Below are 23,557 nucleotides of genomic sequence, written 5' to 3'. Positions count from 1 at the left end.
GCCGTTAGGATCAATTCATTGTTCAAGGCAATCTGAAGTTTTGAGCAACTCTTGCACACATATCGCGGGGTATGGCGGCGTTTACTTTTACAATAACCCGCTGTTTCAACATTGCCAAAGTTTGAGGGCGGACTTTGAGAACCTTTCCCTTCAGATATCCCCAAAGAAAGAAATCGCAGATGCTGAGATCTGGCGACCATGCAGGCCACCCTCAAAGAGACTAGGCATACCGGAAACATTTCTCTTAAAACGTCTAGAGAAATTCGTGCTGTGTGAGCAGTGGCTCCATCTTGTTGGAATCACAAATCCGCCAGCCCATGCTCTTTAACAATATCATTACTGTCGAAAAGCTTTCCATGCAAACCATCTTTTATTATTGTTTCTTCCAAAGCGTTTATTTTGCCTTTCACTTTCTCCAGTTCGAGCATTGAGAATTTTCCTCTCTTTTATCTCGTCTGATTTGTGTTGCAGAAAAATTTTCAGCATTGGAACATAATGTTGGGAATTCACTATCACGGTTACTTCTTCCTCCTCAAAAAAGGAAGGGCCAACCAAGCCAAATTATTGTGATATGGCACACCATACTATCACTTTAGGAGAATGTTGATGTCTTTCATGATAAATTCGAGGGATTTCTTCAGCCTATCAGCAAAAGTTTTGCTTATTCACGTACCGACCAAGATGAAAATGTGCCTCGTCACTACTAAAGAAAGCTGCATTTGGAGGGATATAAGTAAGCATTTGCTTACACAAATTTTATCGGTTGTCGTAGTCTGCTGGGCAATCACTATTTTTAAAGGTTGAAACTTTGAACCGGAATGTAAAACCCTTCTCAAACTGCGGTCTGAAAGAATGTCGTCTATCAGCACATTTTCTGGAGTTCTAATGGATTTGTATTTGTTTTCAGTGTACTACCAGTTTTCTCCAACTGCCGAATCCAGAACCCAATTGTGTTTGGGAACGGCATTGTTGTATGGAATCAGTCGTCAAAGAAAAGAGCATGTTGTGTAGCAATCGCAGATAAATTGCTCTCATAATGAGCGCGAACGGTGAGCCCGCATTGAGTACCGGTACAAACCATATTGGCTACTGAAATGGAAAACTAATAAACAAAAACAAACCATGTGCAAATGTGACAATGGAAAAAACAATGTGACAATGGACAAACTCTATCACAGCTAATGTGACAATGGAAACAAACCGCTAAATCGTTCCTGCCGCACCCGATATATACATGAATAATTTCAATGCTTCCCATTCCCAATGATGACAGTCTGAAGTAAATCTCACTATAGGACTTTCGTGTCCCAGCTGAACCTTATAGAGAATAGTTCTGAATATCATACTCGAGATGTTTTTTGAAGGAGTGAAAATTCAAAACTAAGAATAGAAAGCAGACTCAAGTGAGTTTCACTATATGGGTTATGCCGCACAAGGTCTTTTATCAGTCGGCATGACAGGTGAGGAAGCTCTCCAATTGGCTGATTAGGTTGGTGTATCGAGTTAGCTTCCTGGTCTATCCAATCGGAGAGCTTTCTGTCCTTTTATGTACATTTATGCCTCATGTGGCTTGGCCCTAGGACTTTCATGTCCTGACTTCACCCAATAGAAGATATAATTTAATTTTATACTCGAACAGGAGGATGAATTATTTTTTAAATGAACGAAATTCAAAGTTGAGAAGAATAGGAAATAAGCACTCACCACTGGACGTGAGGTTTCCAGGGAAGTATCGCGAGAATTCAACATTGAAAACGTCCTGAGTGTGTGATTTGACTTGTAGCATGATTTCACCTCGTTTCCAGTTCCATACGGTGATCAGGAAGTCGGGTTCCCCTCCTTGTGAGACTAGATGCTTTCCATCTGAGCTGCAAAACAACAAAGTTTTCCCCTCATTAGAAAATTATCTTTCCAAAACGTTGATGAATGGAATCAGTTGAGAAATTTTCATTTTTTAAGCTGAGTGTAAGAATAAAGTATGAATTATGTACACTGTGTATGTAATGCAAGTTTAGACCTAATTCTCCATATGCCTTCTCCATTGAGGAGGTAAGCTATCATCCAAGTTTTCAAAGACTTCATTGAGATTCATGTTATAAACTCAACAACTGATTTGCTATCCTTGTCTGTTTTTGGACAAAGCATAAAAAGCTTTACCTTTTTAAATTTCGCACTATTAACCTTCCGGCAGTCACGCTGTTTTAAAAAGTACAACAGTGTAAGTTTTTTGCTGCACAAAACTATTGAATTGAGAGGTGTCAGTGAATGAGTCACCTATGCATTCCAGAACTTTCCCCCCATCACTCCACTGAGTTGCAGTATCAACCGAGCAATGGTTCAGTCTTTAGGTGCCATTTAGTCGCGACAGTGCATAAGTCGCACTGTGCATAAGATAGGGAGAGACTGTATACGGGGACTGTAAACGAACCAATAATACATAATTGATGGTTTTGCTTGATGTAACTTATTGAGCTATGAAAGGGTAATCATCCAAATGTTCATAGGCGTAAAATAATCCAAGAAGATGGAAAAAGTAATTATATAATTAATTAATATGTTTTGACAGTAAACAGAGTACATAACACTTGAAAAATTGGATGTTGTAAAAATTACACCACACGACTGATCGTGTGATTGAGTAGGGCGCGACTACCGGAAGGTTAATAAGCTAAAGTCGCGTAGGCTATTGAAAGATAAAACGATCTACCAGAGTATTTAATTTCAATTATGAAATAATTTATTTATAAATAAATTATATTATGATCAAAAACTTATAGCCCAATGCTGTTCCTCTTCCAAATATTTATAGAAGTAGGTTCAAAAAGTTAGTTGTTTGAGATATTATGATTGATCATTATTAACAAGAAACAATAGTTGATATCGAACCGATATTCGGTGTTTATATTTATTTATTCACCAAACATATTTACAATACAATGTATATACAGAAGTAAGCCACGGGATACACCCAAAACGGCTAACTGTTGTTCTAATAATTGGATATTTTTTGTTCAAGTTATTCATTACATCTGTATTTAACTATCAATAACCAAGCAAATATAAGGTTACCTGAAATTGAGATGAGTGTACTCTTTGGTAGTTCCTTCTTTCAGGACACTTATCACTTGAAACGAAGGCCATTCATAGACTATAATCAAAGGATTCACGCCTTTCTCTCCAATAGCAATATGAGGAAATGCAAGATTTTTCTGAAAAAGTTAATATTACAAAATTGAAAGAAGAAATATTGTGGAAGTGAGCGCATCTTAAATAGTGAAACTCTGTAACTGTTTTGAAACAGTGAAACTCTGTTTTTGATCTAGTAGTTTGAAATGTATTCATTTATTCTGCTAAGATGTATTAGAGGAGAAATCTGCTAGTTTAAAACAGATAGTGAGCACTGGAATTGATATTTGATATTGCATAATACACTAATCTTATGATTGGTTGATTGGTGAATGCTGTACATCAGAGTTAGAAGGGCGTAAGTCTCAAACAGCTGATTTACAGGAGAGCCCAAAAAGTATTACACTCCCAGCCGGGGCTGAAAGAGCGTAAGTCAAATCAGCATTACAATTACTTGTGAGTTATTGGACTCACGTTGTTTCAGTTTTAATGCTTAATGGACTTACGCTCTCTCAGCTCTGGCTATCTTCAAAACTATCAACTGCAGAGGACTCACGTTATCTTGAATCTATATAGAGTTCGAAAAACTGAACAACATCCACTAAAAACTTCATTTTGTCAAAAAATGGACTTACGCTCCTCTAGCACTGAGGTACAGAACAAAGCATTCATATACATTATGAATGATTGGAAAAGGGTCGAAGGCTCAGCCCTACAGCCCAACACTGTCCCTCACCAAAATGTTTCATATAGAAGATAGGCAAGCAAATGAATATTCAAGTCCTATTTTTAGGATTGTTCAGTGTTTACACTTTGGTCGAGGACAAATGAATGCAAAAAATGTTTTCCCAATACTTATTTTTCAATTAGTAATAGTAACAACTAGAAATAGTAACAATAATTGTAATTGCCCACTAATAGAACGCTCTGACAATATAAAGTATTTAGGAATAATAGTAGATGATTCATTGAAATGGAACAAGCACATAACATATACAACTGCCAAAATAAGGAAGCTTATATACAAATTCTATCAATTAATGCGTATCATAGACAAAGAAATGTTAAAAACTGTATACTTAACATTAGTTGAATCTCTTTTAAGGTATGGTCTGTTAGTTTGGGGTGCAGCCAACTTCAGTTTTATAGATCCATTATTTAAAACTCAAAAACGCATTTTGAAAATAATGGGAAACAGGGAAATCCGGTTTCCAACTGTAGAATTATTTATAGAATATAGAGTACTCAGCGTTAGGCAATTGTATATATTGTTGTTATTAGGGTATATGAAAAAGCATCAAAATAGGAACCATATCATAAATCATAGCCATAATACTAGAATAAGAGAACGTTACAATCAAGAAGTACCAAGAATGAATACAGCATTTGGGCAAAGATCACTAGGATATTTAGGGCCTACAATATCTAATAGAATACCATTAGAAATCAAAGGAGAGGAAAATTTCAATAGCTTCAAAAGAAAAATTAGACATTGGTTATTCAGTATTGGGATACATAGTAGTGAGGAGCTAATAGTAAGTAGGATTTAGATTTAAGTAGTATTCTTTTTAAATAAGGTAATTTATAGGTAGAAAATAGTACCTCGGTTTAGTATCTTTGTACTAGGTGATGCTTAGGGTAATAGATATAGTTTAAGATTTTTTGTATTATCTGTTGTAGCATAAATTAGTATTAATTTGATGATAACCTCGACACATATATTATATAGTGAGGTATCATTTTGTAAACCCTGAATATTGTTATATTATTGAAAATGTATGAAAAAATATGTAATGTAATATATGTATGAATTTATGAATAAACTCCTCTGGATGTGTCGTCCAACATCCAGAGAGATTATTACTATTAAATTTCGAAGACACAGGCCCCGAGTGTACTATTTCAAGTATCCAATGCAACACATTTATTACTGAATGTATCACATATATACTGTAAGACTAACTTATTTGCAACAAAATACATCGAGTCAGAAAGTTGTTTAGGTCCACAAATTTATGTGATTGTAATTTGTTCACTCTCAATCTGTTTAGAATACTACTTGAGAATACTGTAACTGAATACCTGGCCCAGGTAGCACACCTACGTGTTTCCAACGTTGAAATTTGGTTGTTGAGGTTGAATAACCGTTAGCGGTTGAATTTTTCAACGTTTTAAATGCAACGTTGTTTTCAACGGTTGATCCATCGTTGAAAACACGTTGAAAACGAGCTTCCAATTCCACCACTCACAGCGCTACAGTAGTCCTTACACAAAAACGGATCTATCAACGACGATCGACTGATCAATGCCATTTCATGTTTGAATTCTCATCACGTTGATGAAAGCTGTGAACTCTTTTAGAAGAGTCTACCTATTCCACTTTGACTTGGTAAGTTTATTTAATTTATTATTCTTATTTAAAAGATGAGATTGTTTGGTGATTTATTGTCAAAACTTCAAAACAAATATTGTGTGTTGAACATAATTATGTTTACATTTGAGGTTAGGGTTAGGTAAGTTATATTATGTTTTAAATTAGAGGGCTCTAATTTAATATAATTATTAAAAATTAATATAATACAATAAGCTTGGTTTTAAGTATTTTACATGTAGCCTACTACTTAACTTCCAAATAAATTACTATTACTTTGATTCCTGCACAAATATTTTCATTATGCTATCTATGTATTGTTTTTGTCACAGGACTGCTTGTGTTGAGAAATTCCATCGAACTTAATATAACACTGAACTTAATAAAATATGAATCACTTAACATCAAAGTGATTGCTTTTAACAAGTTCAGTAATTAACTCGGTGATCCAAGAAATTGAAAACGGGTGTCCGGAGTTCAGCTCACAAATATTAACATTTTCCAAATATCATCATTCCATGGTGACGAAATTTAGCTTAAACTTGTTCATTTTAAAATTAAATTTTCAATTAATTTATGCATGTTTACAACCCATATATGTCAAGGATATTTTTGATTAATTTCATTGTGATTTTAAACTTTTGGTCTAGGTTTACAAAATTTAGTAGGCCAATAAAAAATGGTTGAAATATTGGGATACAACTGTTTTTTTCATAAAACTAAGTATGTACCTACAGTAACTATTAAATTTTACTCATAAATCTAAAAAATAAATTTTCTACCGTTTTTATATAGAGCCTTATTTGTTTACTTCTATAGGCCTAATGAAAGAGGAGTATTTCAAGTTAAAATTCGTCTATGGTACAAAATTTGGAAACCCAATATTCTTACTTTATTCTTAGTTCTTTTGAATGTTTGAACGAACAGCTGGCGTGACTTTCTCATCTGACTATTGTATAGTAATGGACTATTTTTATCTAAAAAACAGTCATCATCTCGCCTTGTGATTCAAAATATCAATGTGTATAACAAAATATCAAATGTATATAACATTATTAGATGTGCACTTGAGAAAAATTTCTGTACTTGTTGTTAAAAGCAATTCCCTTTTAACCATGCAACATCTGTATCAAATAATAGCTCCTATGTGGTGGCAAAATTTCATCTGCCTTCATATTATAGAATTTCTTATTAAAATTTATATTACCTTATGTTTCAGATTCTATCAAAAAATCTTGTGGGTCGACTGTGGGCATTGAGACCCAAATTGGAGACGCTATTAAGGATTGGCTAAAATATGTGACAGTCAGAGTATTTTCAGTGGAGAAAAAACAATCTAATTTCGTCGGTAATTAAAAAGTATTATGAAATGAAAGTGGAAAGTTATTTTGAAAGTCCCTTTCTATTGAAACACTGTAATAAAATATTTGTTTCTCTATTGCATAAATCACAAACTATCATCATACCTGAAAACTAAAATGTAGGCGGGTTTATACGATGCCAATTGACAAGACAATAATATTGTCTTCTGAAATTTATAGCTGGTGTAAAGTATCAATTGAATCTTTTAATTCTAGAACCATCATATGGGCGTAACTGAATAAAAACTAATTGACAATTATTATTGTTTTGCCAATTGGCATAGTTTAAACCTGGCATAAATGTCAAGTAACAATTTAGATGATCTATATTATTTGCTAGAAAGAATTGAGCTATTTTTGCTCACCACAGATAAAATTATCATACTAAAAATTCAAGATCAAACAACTGCTGAATTCTTGAAATAATAGTTTTAATTTATGTTTCTTACAGACATAAAATGTTTTTGAGCTTGGCAGAGTATATTAAATTACCATGGTAATTTGGTTGTAACCATCTGTTCTTTAAACAACCTTTCATCATACTATTTTTGTGGATCAAAATTGAAGTAATATGGAAATAGAAAGAAAAATAAAAATCTCAGTATCCTTTTTGAATCATTTAAATAATGATTAATAATAGTGATTAAATAATTCAAAAAGGATACTGAGATTTTTATTTTCCTTTCTATTTCTATAAAAAGTAGCCCTATACAGAAAAGAGATGAATATGGTTTTTATTGTGTGTTTTTAATGTCAACTTACCAATGTACCGCATTGCAGGGTAATATTTCTGTTACATGAAATCATATGTAAATAAATGGAAATATGATTTCGTATTTTCATCTCTTTTCAAATGATTTTAGAAATATTACCATGTAATTGATAAGGTACCGGTTCAAAAGTATGGCTAATTCAACGTCTATTTATAGTTGAAAATAATGGTTGTCACAACGTGCTTTCAACGTCTATTTATGGTTGAAAATAATGGTTGTCACGACGTGCTTTCAACGTCTATTTATAGTTGAAAATAATGGTTGTTACAATGTTTTTTCAACTATTATTCAACGTTGAAAATAATGTGGAAACGGCGGACATTTTCTCGTGTTTTCAACGTTGAATTTAAACGTCTTTTCAACGTTAAGGTATTACGTGTTTCTAACGTTATTTCAACGTTTCTGTGCTACCTGGGGGGTGTACTGATGATATTTGGAATGTGTGACTTGAGACTTGATGTATTATTTTCAATAATACTTACAGTGATGTGACCAACTCCACCTCCCCCGGCCGTCCGTCTGAATGTCAGTTGTCTTGTGGGAATATCAAAGATGTGCAGCAAAGCACCTGAGCCAAAAATGAGTGTGTCCTCATCGACAGCAACCAGGTTGAATATCTTGGTTGAATCGTACCCAAATGAATAGCTGGTGAATGAGTCAAGGACACGTTGATTTGAATTGTTGTTTTTTTCTGCATGATGAAAGTTATGTTATATGCATATGAATAGGATACCTAGTCTGTTTGTTAACGAATGCTGTTGAAAGAAACTTCTTTGATATAGTCCAAGTATATTTGTTTTGGGTAGTTCCATATTATAAGAGGAGTATTTTCAGAGGATTGTAATTTGTTCTTATAAAAATACAATGAATTTAAATTGAATTGAAAATTTGTGATCGGTTGAAAAAACGAGTAAATATTTGATATAGAGATATGGGGATGTATATAATTTTCCTTTAGTTTTGACTACTTAGTTTTAACCTGGAAAAAATAATTACATAATTATTCTTAATTATAAGTTTAGGATTTAGAGATGCAATGTCCCTGCTTACTAAACTATCCACTGTAAACTATCACTTGTGTTACTCTGACTATTTTTAGAGTGAAATCTAATTTCACCTCAAGCTTTGGGTAGATGTTTTTAGGTCTTGTGTACCCAAAAGATATCTTGTGTAATCCTTAGGACATGAGGATTTTTGTAGGGCTGGTAGACTTGTCCACCTTTTCCTTTATATTTTCACACACCCTGTAAAACGCATACAAGTCTGGAAGAACTTTTCACCATTTAGATGTCAACCCATGTTGCGAGGGCAGAAGGATACTTAGGTGAATAAGAGCATAGAGAAACAATAGCGTAAGTAGATATCCCATGGTATATGGCGTTTATGTCGCAACTTTTACTGCTATCTCAAGCCGATTACTGTCGATTATTACTGTTTTGACCGGTTAAGAGTGTAGGAACGGCACAATATGAGAGACTACCAGCGTCATAAGGTTTCACAGGAAAGATCTACGTGGACTATTTGCTTGAGATAACAGTAGAAGTTGCGACATAAACGCCCTATACCATGGAATATCTACTTATGCTATTGTTTCTCTATGATAAGACCAGAAGAGAATTAGATTAGATAGGTTAGACCCTACTAGAAACTCAACAAAACTTGTTCAGGCTTCGCCCATATCTATTCAAGTTTCTACTACAAGCAATCAGCAAGCTTGCAGTCTAGCTGCAAGATAGACTATAATATCTTCTTTGCAGTTTCGGAGACCATTGAAAAGTTTGTTGCTGGACGCGGGCGCCAGGGAAAGATAGATCCGGGGAGTTCCCCCCTCCGAAAAAATTTTGAAATTCTAAAAGTCTTAGAAGCAATATTTTCAGCCCGATCTCACCATAAAGGTAAACTAGGTTTGAGATGCAGGTAACAACATTCCAAAACAATACAGTTTGTTTGGATGCAGATTATAACAATTTAGTTTTGACTAAAATGAATCTTGCTTTCTATTGAGCTCATGAAATTTATTTGAAGGATTGTTCTTATGCACACCATTTCCTTCAGGAGGGAAATTTCTCCCTTTTGTGAAAAAACTGATAATATAATAATTTGAAAAGTCTCTTGATTTTTGAGAGTAGTCCCCTTTTGGAAGTAAGCTAAGCTTATTAGCCACGTTGATTATGACAATAACGATGATAACAATGTTATGTAACATAGATAGCCTAACTATTCATAGATGATAATGTTTATTGTACAATTTAGAGGATTCTTGTAGTTGGGATGAGTTTCTTTAGTCTTTACTTTAACCGTCAAATGATAATCGCTTGGTTCTAGATTATTTCATTCATATTGATAGAAAAGCTCGATCTTTTGATACATTATTTCCTACATCAGGCCTGATATATAAAACTTTTCCAAAACTACTTTTTAATTTTACTTATTTTGTTATCTATCATTTTGGAATTCAATTTGTAATTGAAATACCAGACATTATCTTAGTTCTCCTGACATGATTCATTTTATTATATCAACATTTCAAGTTGTTTTTTTTTTCATTTTATAATGCTTTTACTTTCAACACTGACATTTATTAATTGTAAATAGACGTAATAAATTGAGTATGGCAATAATATTCTACATTTATTAAAATGCTGTTTCCCATCAAAAATTTAACAAAACTTTGGGTGGGATGCGCCTCCCAAAACAATTTTGGTGGGTTACTATTCTTGGCTAACCTCTGCATTTAACATACGCAACCTGCTAAGAAGCTTTCATTTCGGTGTAAATCTAGGTCCAGTGCTGTTATACCTATCATCAAATTTTTGGTTGGAGTCGATTTAGTATGTTATTTTTATCACAATAAAATTGATAACAGGTATAATGGCACTAGACCTGGACTTTAGCCGTCATTTATTTAGATGATCCTATACTTCTCAAGTGTTTTTACCTCACCTTAGCCCACATTATCGACTTGATTTTGAATCATTAAAACGTACCGTACCTAACTTACTGAACTATTGTGTTTACAGATGAATATTCTAAGTTACACCATGAAAGGATACTGGGTTGGGAGAAAATCTTCTGAAAAACTCCATTTTTTAGACTTGGATGGTTTGGATATAAATTCCTCAATGTCGTACTCTATATCTTCTTCAGTTTCACAACTGGCTTCAGAGACACTGTCTTGCTCTATATCGTCTGGTTTTTCAAGAACAATTCTCCAGTGCGCAAATTTTCTATCAGCAGTAGTTGATACCAGAAAAGGATCATCAGGAGGGCGCTTTGCCAAACTATTGTCTACAATTGACATTATAAAAATAAAACTTTTTACAAAAATAAACAATCACAGGTTACTGTGAACTGTGAAGGAGTATATTTTTGACCTAAACTGCAAAATATTGAAAAGTTAAGTTATTTATTATTTTTTAATAGTTGAAGACAAATTTTAATTCTTTCAAGAGCATTTTTGAAGTTAATCTTGGAAGATATTCTTGGTTCTGGTAACTTGTGAAAGATATATGAGTACAATATACAAGAAGAACATAACCTAACAAGCAAATTTAAAAAACAATGCCTACTGGAGCCGTTGTCATAGCAACAGCTGACTGGATTTATATTACCAAACAAACTAGAATCAATTTTTGTATCAATCAAGGCTTTATTGATTCAACTTGGCTTTATTAATTTTGAAAAATTATTAATTTCTTCGTTTTGTAACAAATCTATTATTTTCATATCATATGAATCGATCAGACATTGATGTAACTTTTTCTAGCGTAGCCTGTTCAGGAGTATTAGAGGGGAGTTAATTACTTCTATGTAGTTAAGTTTGACCGCTGCAAATATTTTGGAAAGCATACTCCAATACAGAGATGCAGGTGAGCAGTTTTTCAACTATATGGAGATTCATGTCATTAAGTCAGTGGAAAACATAAGACGACAGCGTTAACGCCAATACTTTATCCTCCTTGGTTAGCGCTACTCGGAGTTGCCACTGCTTTCTATACTAAATAGCTGATTTCGGTTTAATGAATAATAATTGTTTATTCATGTTAACAATAATGTTATATTTCATTCATAAAAATTGTATTTTTAAAAGATGCAATAATACATTTTTATGATTGAGGCTGGATATATTATAATTAATTGATTATACCATATGTCTACAAGTATAAAATGTCTCATAAAAGGACTATATTGTCTTAAAACTTATTCTATTCTATTTTACATGGTTTAAAGACAATCTGGAAACATTGTGGTAGCCTACTAGAAAAGGAAAGCACTATCTGCTTTGTCTGAAGACAGCAAGACAAAGATAGAAACATCAATATTAATTTAGTGCTTATTTATAATGTTGACCTTACTATAAATACTTAAAAACAGAGCTTAATTTGTGCCGGAACGCACCGGAACGGCGTTCCGGTACCTCCCAGGGCGACCGGAACGTAACACGTAGTTGCAGCTTAAGGTTCTGGCAATTTAAAGTATTTTCCTTTACCATTAATTTAATTTGATAAAATCTGTATTTGTTTCATGTTAAATTTAATTGAAGATTAAAATAATTGAAAACAGACTTAAAACTGGGTTTAAAGGGTAAATTTAGAGAATTTTTCCGGGTGTTGTCCCCCGGACCCCCTTCCAATGGGGGGAATTCCATACTCCCTGGTAATTGGGCCAGCCAGAGTTCCGGCACCTCAAAATTTACAAATTAAGCACTGCTTATAGAGCAAGCAGTTTTGTCAGTAAACTATTAAGTTTGATTTAATTTGAAAATGATTAAGTTGGGGAAATCTATCTGTTTTTAATGGAACTGCAGAAGCATTTTGTAGTATTGAAAGAATTGAAATCATACCAACATTGGGTTAATAATATTATTAACATTAAAAATAATATCAGTCATATAGAAAATTAGGGTTTTGGGTTATATTTTATCTTTTTTTTCATTTGAAAAATCAGTTCAGTTGGCTTGATAGGTTACGTCAGATTGGTTTTGAAAGTATTGATGTGTTGTGAAATAATGCAATCTCCTTATGTTCAGAAAATATAAAAAAGTGAATAATGATTGAATTTTTTTTTTTTCAAAAGTATGTTTATAATATTTATGAGAGTTGAAAATTCCTAGAAAGAAATGAGTTTGGTTTCAAATCCGCAACCTATGATTCATGAACCGCGAGCGCTATAAGTTAAAGAGATATACACTAAAAAGTAGGCCTATACACTGTTTGGTTGGGCTTTATAGTTACGTAAACTTCAAATCGCAAATTGAATAAATTTGTATAAATTATCAAATTGAAATTTATTGATCTATTAACAATGAAAATAGGTGACTTTCCTCGGTAAATAATTCTGAATCTTTATATAAAATTGCAAGTTAATCATTTCAGCAGTTCAGACAACTTGATGATGCATCATTTGTGAATTTCCTATCCCATACATGTGTAAGACGATTCTTTCCTTTATTATAATATCATAAACTTTATTCGATTATGTTTATTAAAGTGTTCCCCAGCCTAATCATTTAAGGTTGATTGTGAACCCATGACAAATCAGCAGAGCCCTCTACTTATATATGAATAATATAAACTCTTAACAAAATGAACTTGAATAACTCTAACTCAACTGAAGAAGTGGGTCTACAAATAAAATGGAATATGAAAAATTTAAATGAAGAAAATTAGAATTTAGGCCTATACGCTACTTAATATAAAATGAATGACGAATTCTTAAAAGAATCAGTAGCATACTGTTTCAATACAGTATTCTCTGTGTTTTTCTTGTTATTCATCTTTTCTCACAGCTTCGTGATTATGAATAACTTATCTTCGATGCAGTTGAAAGCTCTTCACAAAAGCTGAGGTAATAATATTGACGGCAGCTTATCAGGCCTATCAATTATTGTATTTGTTCAACAGTAGTTTTGGTATGTCTTCACCAAATTTACTTTTATTTGGATTAGTTTGTTGCTTGTCAATCCTGGTGAGTTGATATACCATTTTGTGTTATCTTCTATCAAGTATTATATTATATTATTGCTCCTCAATGTTGTTTTCCATCACGAACGGCTTTTTATAATTCACTCACTGTGACAACGAGATCTTTCGGCAGGCACGCCATCTTCTTGGTTGAAGACCGAAAGATCTCGTTCTCACAGTGAGTGAATATATTCATTTATTGAAAAAATTGACTGCTAGTCGTTCTTTTTAAGTCATTTCTTATTGCTTTGTTTCTTCAGCAGGCCACTCGTCATCTTATTCAATGCCTACGGTATATATACGGTACTTTATTCAAGCTACCACAATGAACCACAATCGAATTATACACTCACTAACATATCAAGGTTGAAAAAATATCTTATGATTGCGGGAGATCGAAGAAATGCCATGCATGAACTTGAGAGGATTTGTTTATTTTTCCTCATCATAATTAATAAAGGTCAATACTTACACTCCCTTTTTGGTTCTTCAGCCTAATAAGTGAACTATAAGTTATAGGCCTACTTTCCATTTTTCATTTGTATAATACTGTAGAATCATTTCAAATATCTAATTCAACAATACTAGTAGTTCTGTGAACAGTAGACCTCGCGCAGTTATAAACCACAGCCTCCTCTTACACTGTCAATCAGAGTATATCCTGTCTGTATGTCGCGTTGGCGAGATATCGGTGTGAAAACGGCTAATGGCTGTTGGGGTTGCCGTATCAAAAATGCTAACATCAAAAGCTAATCTCCTTATCAAGACATACTGTCAACAGGTCAACCCGAGTTCAAAGCAGAGAAAGGTCGAGAGAAATAGGCCTACTATTTTAGTTATTAATTGCATGCGTTATTGCATGCAATCAATAGTTCATGTAACAGTGCATAACAGTTGCATTCAATGAGGCATGAAATTAATAGTCCACACAGCAGCTGATTTTTTACCAAGTTAAATTCAGATATTTATTGCATGCAATTAATAATCCACTCGACAGCTGATTTATGATGAATAAAAATAATAATAATTCTATAGTCTGATCAATCCTGTATCTTCAGAGTAGATGATATATAGTGATATCGGAGTATGGAGGAAATTCCTTTTCCTTTCATATTATCCTTAAAATTCAAAATTTCAAAAAAACCTTGTGTATACATCGACGCGCAGTTGAAAAAGGAATATTCCTGCCAAATCTGATAGAATTCTATCAACGCGTTTGGCCGTAAATGCGTTTTACATACAGTCAGACGAAAGAAAATCTTAGTTAAAACATAGACCTCATTGTATTCGGTCAATAAGGACTACATAAGGACTATTGAGCTATAAGAACTTCTGCTACTGCAAATATTGACCAATAAGAGCTAAATAGCAGGAGGAAATTTGATGAGTGAAACTGTCCAAAAACTGCACCCAGACCGGGATATTTGGAATAATTATTATACAGTAATATTATTCCAGCAGTTGCTTAAACTGCAATTTCTTATAAAATCTTCCATCTTTAATAGCCTACAGTAATTCTTTATGGAATATACTATAGGTAACGTAGGTACGGGTTATTGATCTATAAATTATACAGTAGCCTACCTTCATTATGGAGTGTGGGTAGTTTATAATATACAGAAGGCCTACAGTATTGTGAATATATGGACAGAAAGAAAAAATAGAAATAAAAAATAAAAATCCAAGTACGGTACCTACCCTTTTTCAAAAATTGTTTAATTATCGTACCGGTGCGACATGTTTCGGCCTTGATGGCATTATCAAAGTTATTGAATAATATTCAATTACTTCAATAGATTCTTATTCTTTATTTTTATTCAAGAGTAGCCTAGCCCTAATAAAAAAAGAAAAAAAAGTATATTAAAATAACTGATGAAAACACTGGGATGTTTTCAGAAATATCACTACCTATAATATTTAAATTAGTGTATAACACTTATTTTCAACTCATAAATTGAATCTCAGTGTTCTCATCATGAATAGATATCACATCACACCAGCAAGAGTATCTGATGTGAAAATAGCTTTTCATATATGAATATGCATTTCAGGTTCCTCCATATTCAGCTGAAAGTCTACCGGTACTGGATGAAGATGATGTAGGTATTGGTACCTTGAAAAGAGTATAGGTACAATAGGCTACTTTTATAATAATAATAATAATAATAATAATAATAATAATAATAATAATAATAATAATAATAATAATAATAATAATAATAATAATAAGGTAAGAACAACTTTGACAAAGAATAGACTTCATCACCCCGTAGCTCAATCCAGAGGCTCTACCTGCCTAGAGGTGTTGGTGGAAGAGGCCTCTTGAGTCTGGAGACTATGTGTCGTCAACAGGAAGACAGACTGCGGAAATACTTCCAGAATGCAAACAGTGGTCTGCTAAAGACCGTTTGTCTGGTAGACAGGGAGTACAGCCCATTGCAGCTGGCACATGGAGTCCAACAGCTAACAGCCAGCACAGTAGAAGAGAGGCTGGAAGCGTGGAAGCAGAAAGAGCTGCATGGAAGATTTGCTGCAGCACTTCATTCTGATTGTGTTGACAGAAAAGAATCAATTGAGTGGTTGCAGACTAGTGGAATATTCGGTGAGACTGAAGGTTTCATGTTTGCCATTCAGGACCAGGTAATCAGCACTAGAGCTTACAAAAGATATGTGATGGGACTCACAGTGGATAGTAGCTGTCGGCTCTGCAGGAAAGCCATAGAATCGATACAGCATATTTGTGGTGGCTGCTCTGTACTAGCTAATACAGAGTATTTGCAACGGCACAACAATGTGGCCAAAGTGGTTCATCAGGCAATGGCGAAAAGATATGAGTTGATAGCGAGTGAGGTGCCCTATTACAAGTGTAAGCCAGAAATGGTCTTGAATGGTGAAAAGGGAAGACTTCTTTGGGATTGCTGTATGACAACTGACAGAGCAGTGGAGGCTAACAGGCCAGACATCGTCTTGTTTGACAGAAAGAATAAAGAGGCTTACATAATTGATGTGGCAGTGCCCCTTGATGAGAATCTTGTGAGTACCATTGCCGAAAAGAAAAGAAAATACCAGCCCCTGTCAGTTGAACTGAAAGATATGTATAAATTAAGGAAGGTGGTGATAATCCCTATAGTAGTGTCTGCCAATGGACTGGTCACAAAAGAATGGAGACAAGCAATGGAACAACTGCAGTTGGAGAACTGGCATATGAGAATTATGCAGAAAGCAGCAGTCCTTGGTACAACTAATATTGTACGTAAGTTTCTAAGCCTCTGATCTGGAAAAGAGTGAATGAGTCTCTGCTTTGAATTGCAACTATTTTAGTCTTGAGATCAGAATTGATCTCCGGCTACTTAGTTATTAAGACAAAAGATATTTTGCAATAATAATAATAATAATATTACTATTAATCAGTAATTTATTACAGGTATCAGATTATCAATTTTAGAAAAAGTTATTCAATTCTCAAAAAATAACTTAAAATAACTTAATTCAAGTTATTTTAGCTTATTGCACAGTCGGGCCACATTTTATCATGTGGGTGGAAGGGTGGTGGTGTGACATCACATGATGGACATGTATGGCATTATGCACCATACTAGGCTATGGTTATCACCTTCGAACATAATGAGATAGCATATGGTCGTGCAAATTTGACACTTCTACAGAGTGTTTAAGAACTCCCTAACAATACTCTAGGGCATTGCTCCTGGGTAAGAAAAACGGTAACATTTCTAAATATCATATTTAAATTGTCCGGTAGTCTTCAGTTACTCAAACAGCGGCCATTTTGCTTTTCCACTTATTATTTTTTCATGGATAATGGTGAATCATACGAAATTGATACTTTGCATATTAATAACAGCTAGACAAAAGCTACTAGAAAATAATGATAATTTTTCAAATTCATAGAACAAAATGATGGCTATTTGAAAATTTTAAGTAGAAAATATAAAGTGTTCAATGGACAAAAAACCATGGTAGGTAGCCTAAAAACATGTATGCTACTCAAATAACAGAATTAGTTTCAGTCGTTCTCGGGCAGCCGAGCGAGACAGTAGTGCTGTGACTATCTTGTGATTTGATTACACTATCTGCAACTCTACGAAATACAGCTGGCTTGCTTCTACAATAACTGCTACTTGTATATTGGTAACGTGAGTTTTTCTCAGCACATAATTTTGCACCCTTCATTCTACTAATTCTTTTTCTCATTATTCCCTTCTTTTTCCCTTACATGTTTCCTTCTTTATAAATTGTATTCTCATTTCAGGGGCTTCCTTTTCACAAGTCGTCACGATAGCCCTATTGACGCAAATCTATTTTTCCTTGCCATCCTCTTCCGTGTTTTCATTGATACTGCGATTTATTCGAAGAAAGGGATAGGCCAAAAAATCCTCTATTCCTGTTGTTTTTTGAGTTGAGAGCTTTAAAGTATGGGTGATAAGTCGGTATGCACGGTGTGTCAGGCTCCGATAACAGCAACAAGGAGCAATATTGCTTGCAATGATTGCAAAAAACGTTGCCATCCAAATTGTGGCAACATGATGAAGGCTGCAAACGATGATTTATATGAGACGGTTCGAAGGGTGTGTTCCGCGCTTGACGTTAATATCTCGCGAGATAGGATTGATGTGTGTCATCGACTGGGGAAGCAGAAAGACGAGAAACGCCCCGCAGGAATTATTGTGAAGTTTGTTAGAAGAGAGGACAAATTTGCAGTAATAGGGAAAAGGAAGATTAAGCGGAACTTGTCTACTCAAGACCTCGGTTTCCAACAAAAACCTCCGACTCCGGTCTACATCCGTCTCAGTCCAGGAAGGAGAAAGATATATGCTGCTGCCAGGGATGCAAAGAAGAGTAAGAACTAGACGTAGGATATCTATGGGTGGACAAGGGGAGGATCTTCATGAGGAAAGAGCAGGGCAAACCATGTGTGAAAATTTCTTTGTTGAGTGATCTTGAAAAATTGTGACTTTCTTATTGTTCTATAGTAGTGCCTTTTAACCAGGAAATACTGAATGACTACCTTTTTATTATCCTTTTTGAAATTCGATGTTGCAGTACTGTCACTGCCAACGTTTTTGAAATCTACTTATACGGTGATTCGTTTCCTTGTAATCAGCAATCTCCATCCTCTCATGTTTATATTTTGTCATTATGTTGAAAATTGTTCAATTTTCAGTCTCTTGGTCATCCCAAATGTTCTTTTATATTACTCTAAAAGGGAGTGTCTTGGGTCTACTTTAAGCATTATATTTATATTCATTTTATTATTTAAATGTTTCTTTCCATTATTACTATATGATGAATGATCTGATAAATTGTTTCGAAGATGAAATAGCAAGTGAGTCCTACAACACTATTGAGGTGGATGATATCTTTACTTTTAATCCACAGAATAATACAGATGAAGCATGTGAGAATTTTTTAAACATTTGTCACATGAATATAAGGAGTATGAATAGAAATTTTGACGACCTAGCTTATATTCTGCAAAACTGTGAGACGAACTTTGATATTATAATAATTGCTCTCAATGAGACCTGGATTGTAAATAGTGACCCGAATTGTAATTTGAGTGGTTATTCAATTCATAATGCACTAAGTAAACTCAATAGATGTGATGGGATTTGCATTTTTACTAAAAATATTCTTGAAGTAGAGACGAAAAGTTTCGATATACTTGAGTCATATTATTTAATATTGAGTGTACGTAATAATACCGGACACAAATATAAGTTTCACTATTGTTGCTATTTACCGATCTCCCTCTTCAAACTTGCAGATTTTCCTAGATAGTCTCAAGGATTGTATTGCTTTTTTAATCATACAAATTGCCAGAATATAGTTACTGGTGATATAAATCTTGTTATAAACCAAAACATAAACACTGTAAGTGAGTATTTCGATATTCTTTTATCAAATGGATTCAAATCTTTTATCAACAAACCCACTCGTGAGTCAAACGGATCAAATTCATGCATTGATCATATTTTTTACAAAAAAACATCTTTTAATAATGAAAACATTATCGGGTCGATAATGAAAACAAGTATTACCGACCACTACTTAACATGTATTAATCTCTGTCTTGACGAGAATAGAAAAGAAACAAATCCAAGTGTACGGTACATTTAAAAAAATCTATAAATTTCATTAAATTAATAAGGAATCTTAAGCAAATCATAACTGGACTGACTTATACTCACAGCTTGAATCAAATGTTGATGATGCGGTTGATATCTTTGTCAATACACTAATCAAAGAGATAGATTGGGCGACTCAGATAAAAACAGTACTGTAGCAAATAGACTTAAACCACTCAAACCCTGGATAACGACCGGACTCATTAAATTAATAAGAAAGCGTGATACAATATGCATCAAGCGCTGAATAAACAACCTTTAAACTCCGTTCTTAAGTCTCAATACGGTATGCAAATTATAGAAACCTTTTAAATAACCTCTTAAGGAAAATAAAATATGACTACTACAATAATAAATTGTGTCAATGTAGAGGAAACTCTAAAAAAACATGGGAATGTATTAATGACCTGTTAAATGCTAAAAAAGTTAAAAAAATACCCAGCTTATACGCAGAAGTTTTAAACTATCATTTCTTGAATGTAGGTCAATTGTATGCGGATAAAATAATAAATGAAAATCCTAGGGCACGAACTCATATTGATTCGATAATCCCTCTACATAGTTCCTTTTATTTGACTTTTATAATGATAAAATATTAGACACAATAATGTCTCTGAAAAGTAATTATCCTCCTGGAGTAGATAATTTGAGTTTCAGTATGCCTAAAAAGAGTGGCTACTCACATCTTGAATCCTCTTAGAATAAATGCTTTCTCATAGGTCATTTTCCAAAACAATTTGAAGTGGCCAAAGTAGTGGCTCTTCATAAGTCAGGTGACCCAACAAATCCTATAAACTATCGCCCAACAAGCTTAATAAATAATCTGGCTGAAGTTATGGAAAAAAATTAAAAATTGACTTGTAAGCTTTTTGGGAAAATTTATTATTATAAATAAAAATCAGTATGGTTTTAAAACTAAAAAATCGACAGAAGATGCTATAACTTAGTTACTCGAAATAATAATAGATAATTTCAATAGGCCTAATAGAAAAGTAAACCGCAACTACTTTTTAGACTTGGCAAAAGCCTTTGATACTGTATCGCAGTCTAGACTCTTGAAAAAGATGGAGCACCTGGGAATTAGAGACTCACCACTTACATTGTTCAACAGCTACCTATCAGATCGTCATCAACTGCTAACTCTTAATAACGTTACTAGTAATAAAAAACTCACAGAATATGGCTTGCCACAGGGAACAGTTCTTTCTCCGATTCTATTTCAGATCTATATATAAATGACCTGCTCACACTGGATATTGATCATTGAAATATTATATCATTTGCTGATGATACCGCTTTAACTTTTACTGGCCATTCTTGGGAAGAGGTGGAACAAGTGGCAGAGAGTGGTCTGAAGGTAGCAAAATCATGGCTTAATGAACATTAACTTTAAATACTGACAAAAGCGTCTTCATGACTTTTTCACCTACTGCCGCAACACAACCTCAGGCATTGGAAAGCATTAAAATACACAGAGTTGACTGTAATAATCAGCCTTACAGCCTTTGTCCTTGTCCAGAGATCCATAAAAAAGAGCAAGTAAAATACTGTATCTAGGGATTCTGATAGATCCTCATCTCAGGTGTGGCACTCATATAAATAATATGTGCTTTCAAAAACTGAAATACCTAATATATAGATTTTATCAAAATTAGACAACTAAATAACTTGGAAATTACAAAATTAATTTACTTCTCATATGCACAATCGGTTATACAATATGGTATATGGGCTTGGGGTGGGGCTTTGAATACATATTTTAAAAAAGCTATTCATAATTCAAAAATATATTATTAAAACTATATGCTAGGCAGCCCAGACGTTATCCCACCTGTAATCTATTCAATGATTTTAAAGTGTTAACCGTTCGACAGCTCTACATAAAAACCTAATATTTCACATAAAAAACAATAAACATAAATTTAATAGGCGTGTAACCGGTTCCAACTTGAACTTACACCCCACTAGAGACATATTTCAGCAAAATAGAATGGACTTAAATGTGAGTAGAAGACAATTTCTATTTACGTCTCTCAGAGGCTGATAAATTTAATCCCGACTAAATTCAAAGAAAATATGAGCGGTAGCAGAAAGCTCAGGAATGAAATTGAGGAGTGGATATGTGGGATTGACATTGAGGAGGAAATATTCTAGAGGCCAACTAATCCTTTCTTTAGACTATCATACATTTCTCGTTGCTCTTTTTTCCAATCATTTCAAGACGCTTTCACTGTTTTTGATTCTGCTCAGACTTTTTTCATTTTTTCCCGCGTAAATCGGTTTTATTGAATTAATATTATTTTTCCTTCAGTATTTGCTTGTAGTATTTTGAACAATATTTTGTACTAAATTTAACTTTTGCATTTATTTGTCACTTTACTGATGCTCAATTTGACTGTTTTTAGACTCAATTGTTGAAAATTTGACTGGTGACAGAGGTCTATTTATTCATTCATTTTTTTATTTATTCTTTTCATGTTATATATTTACTGTATAGATGTTTAGGTACTTCGGAAAATTATATTTCATTTGTTTTTTCAGGTTTTATTATTATTTCTTTTTTGTTTTTCACTATTTCTGTTTCTGTGAAATTGACAAAGACTTATTATTTTTTTTAGTTATCAAAATCAAGTGACTGTCTCGTTCATATTATTATGTACAATAATTAACAATAGTGTAGAACTTCAACCACAGCTGTTAAGCTATTGAAGTACTTTTATTTTTTTCCATCATGATACTGTTTCTTTATAATAATTGCATTGTAAAAATATTTGTATAACATGTCAGTGTTGTGAATAAATTTCAATTTCAATTTCAGTTTTGTGAAATTTGCTAGATAATAAGTAGTTCATAATTAAATCTAAACGAAATAATATATAGCATACTTCTACAGTCTAGTCTATTCAAAAAAACTCTGGGGAAAATTAATATGGTATGGTAGAGCTAGTCACAGTTCCGACCTAGCTTGCAAAAGCCTACAGTAAATGCTAATTTAGTTCTAGACCCACCGGTACTCGTTTGTATACCTAACTATCGTAAAAGTTTTATTCACTCCAAAGTTTGTTTCCCTAAGGAAATTTCAAAGTCGCTGTGACCCCAAAGTATTGTTTGAATTTAAATTTATTTTCAAAAAAAAAACATAATACACGAATATAAATTACAATATACAGTATTATACAACATATTTTGGAATCTCCCCACTAGACTATCCATCTGTGTGTATGGGGGGGGGGGTATTTGCTCGGCGAACGCTCACTATGACATCACTCCAGAGGCTACAAAAACCATTGGTACCGTACTTAACCTTTTGACCATAGATTTTAATTACGTGGCTGACTATCCATATTATTTGAACTGATTGAATGTTTTTGTTGAAGCTACCTGAAGTTGAAGCCCCCTGGTCCGATGAGAACGATGCCGTGTGTACATGCTGTGACCCTCCAGTTAGGAGAGGAGATGTCATTACAGATGAAAATGAATTACAGGTCATACAAGATATTCCCAACTACATTTACTAGCTTAAATGAATACATTTTCTCACAGAACAAATAAATCAACCTAAACTTGTTTGAAGAGATATTATAAAATCTATGAATAAATTGATGAATATCGCTGTGAATATTTATCACGAATTCTATTACTTATTATCACATAAGTAGAAAAACTTCAACTTGAAGTTTTTCAATGTTGTATCGACTATTCGAGATGAGATGAAAACTAATATTACCTATCTTTAAAAATTATAATTTCTCATCAAACTCAGATGATGAGATTTTAAATTTTATTTGAGATGGATGAGCTGAGCACAGCTCACAAA

General features: G+C 33.5%; 2 protein-coding genes across 2 annotated transcripts in view; one reads left to right on the top strand and one right to left on the bottom strand.

Moving 5' to 3' along the window:
- The window catches only part of LOC111054152 (cilia- and flagella-associated protein 44), a 58,832-nt gene extending 47,686 nt beyond the window's left edge, over nucleotides 1-11,146 (bottom strand). Inside the window, exons 1-4 of the mRNA XM_039429577.1 lie at nucleotides 10,685-11,146; nucleotides 8,114-8,276; nucleotides 3,070-3,209; nucleotides 1,705-1,868 (exon numbers count right to left, since the gene is read on the bottom strand). Of these exons, the coding sequence (XP_039285511.1) occupies nucleotides 1,705-1,868; nucleotides 3,070-3,209; nucleotides 8,114-8,276; nucleotides 10,685-10,932 (715 nt within the window). The 5' untranslated portion in view covers nucleotides 10,933-11,146. The remainder of the gene's footprint in view (nucleotides 1-1,704; nucleotides 1,869-3,069; nucleotides 3,210-8,113; nucleotides 8,277-10,684) is intronic.
- Nucleotides 11,147-13,396: 2,250 nt separating this feature from the next.
- The window catches only part of LOC111054159, a 33,287-nt gene continuing 23,126 nt past the window's right edge, over nucleotides 13,397-23,557 (top strand). The window contains exons 1-3 of the mRNA XM_039429023.1: nucleotides 13,397-13,598; nucleotides 15,646-15,693; nucleotides 23,118-23,225. Coding sequence (XP_039284957.1) covers nucleotides 13,545-13,598; nucleotides 15,646-15,693; nucleotides 23,118-23,225 — 210 coding nt within the window. The 5' untranslated portion in view covers nucleotides 13,397-13,544. The remainder of the gene's footprint in view (nucleotides 13,599-15,645; nucleotides 15,694-23,117; nucleotides 23,226-23,557) is intronic.

Source organism: Nilaparvata lugens, chromosome 5, assembly GCF_014356525.2.
Source record: "Nilaparvata lugens isolate BPH chromosome 5, ASM1435652v1, whole genome shotgun sequence".
Classification (NCBI taxonomy): domain Eukaryota; kingdom Metazoa; phylum Arthropoda; class Insecta; order Hemiptera; family Delphacidae; genus Nilaparvata; species Nilaparvata lugens.
This window is presented reverse-complemented; position numbering and strand designations above follow the sequence as displayed.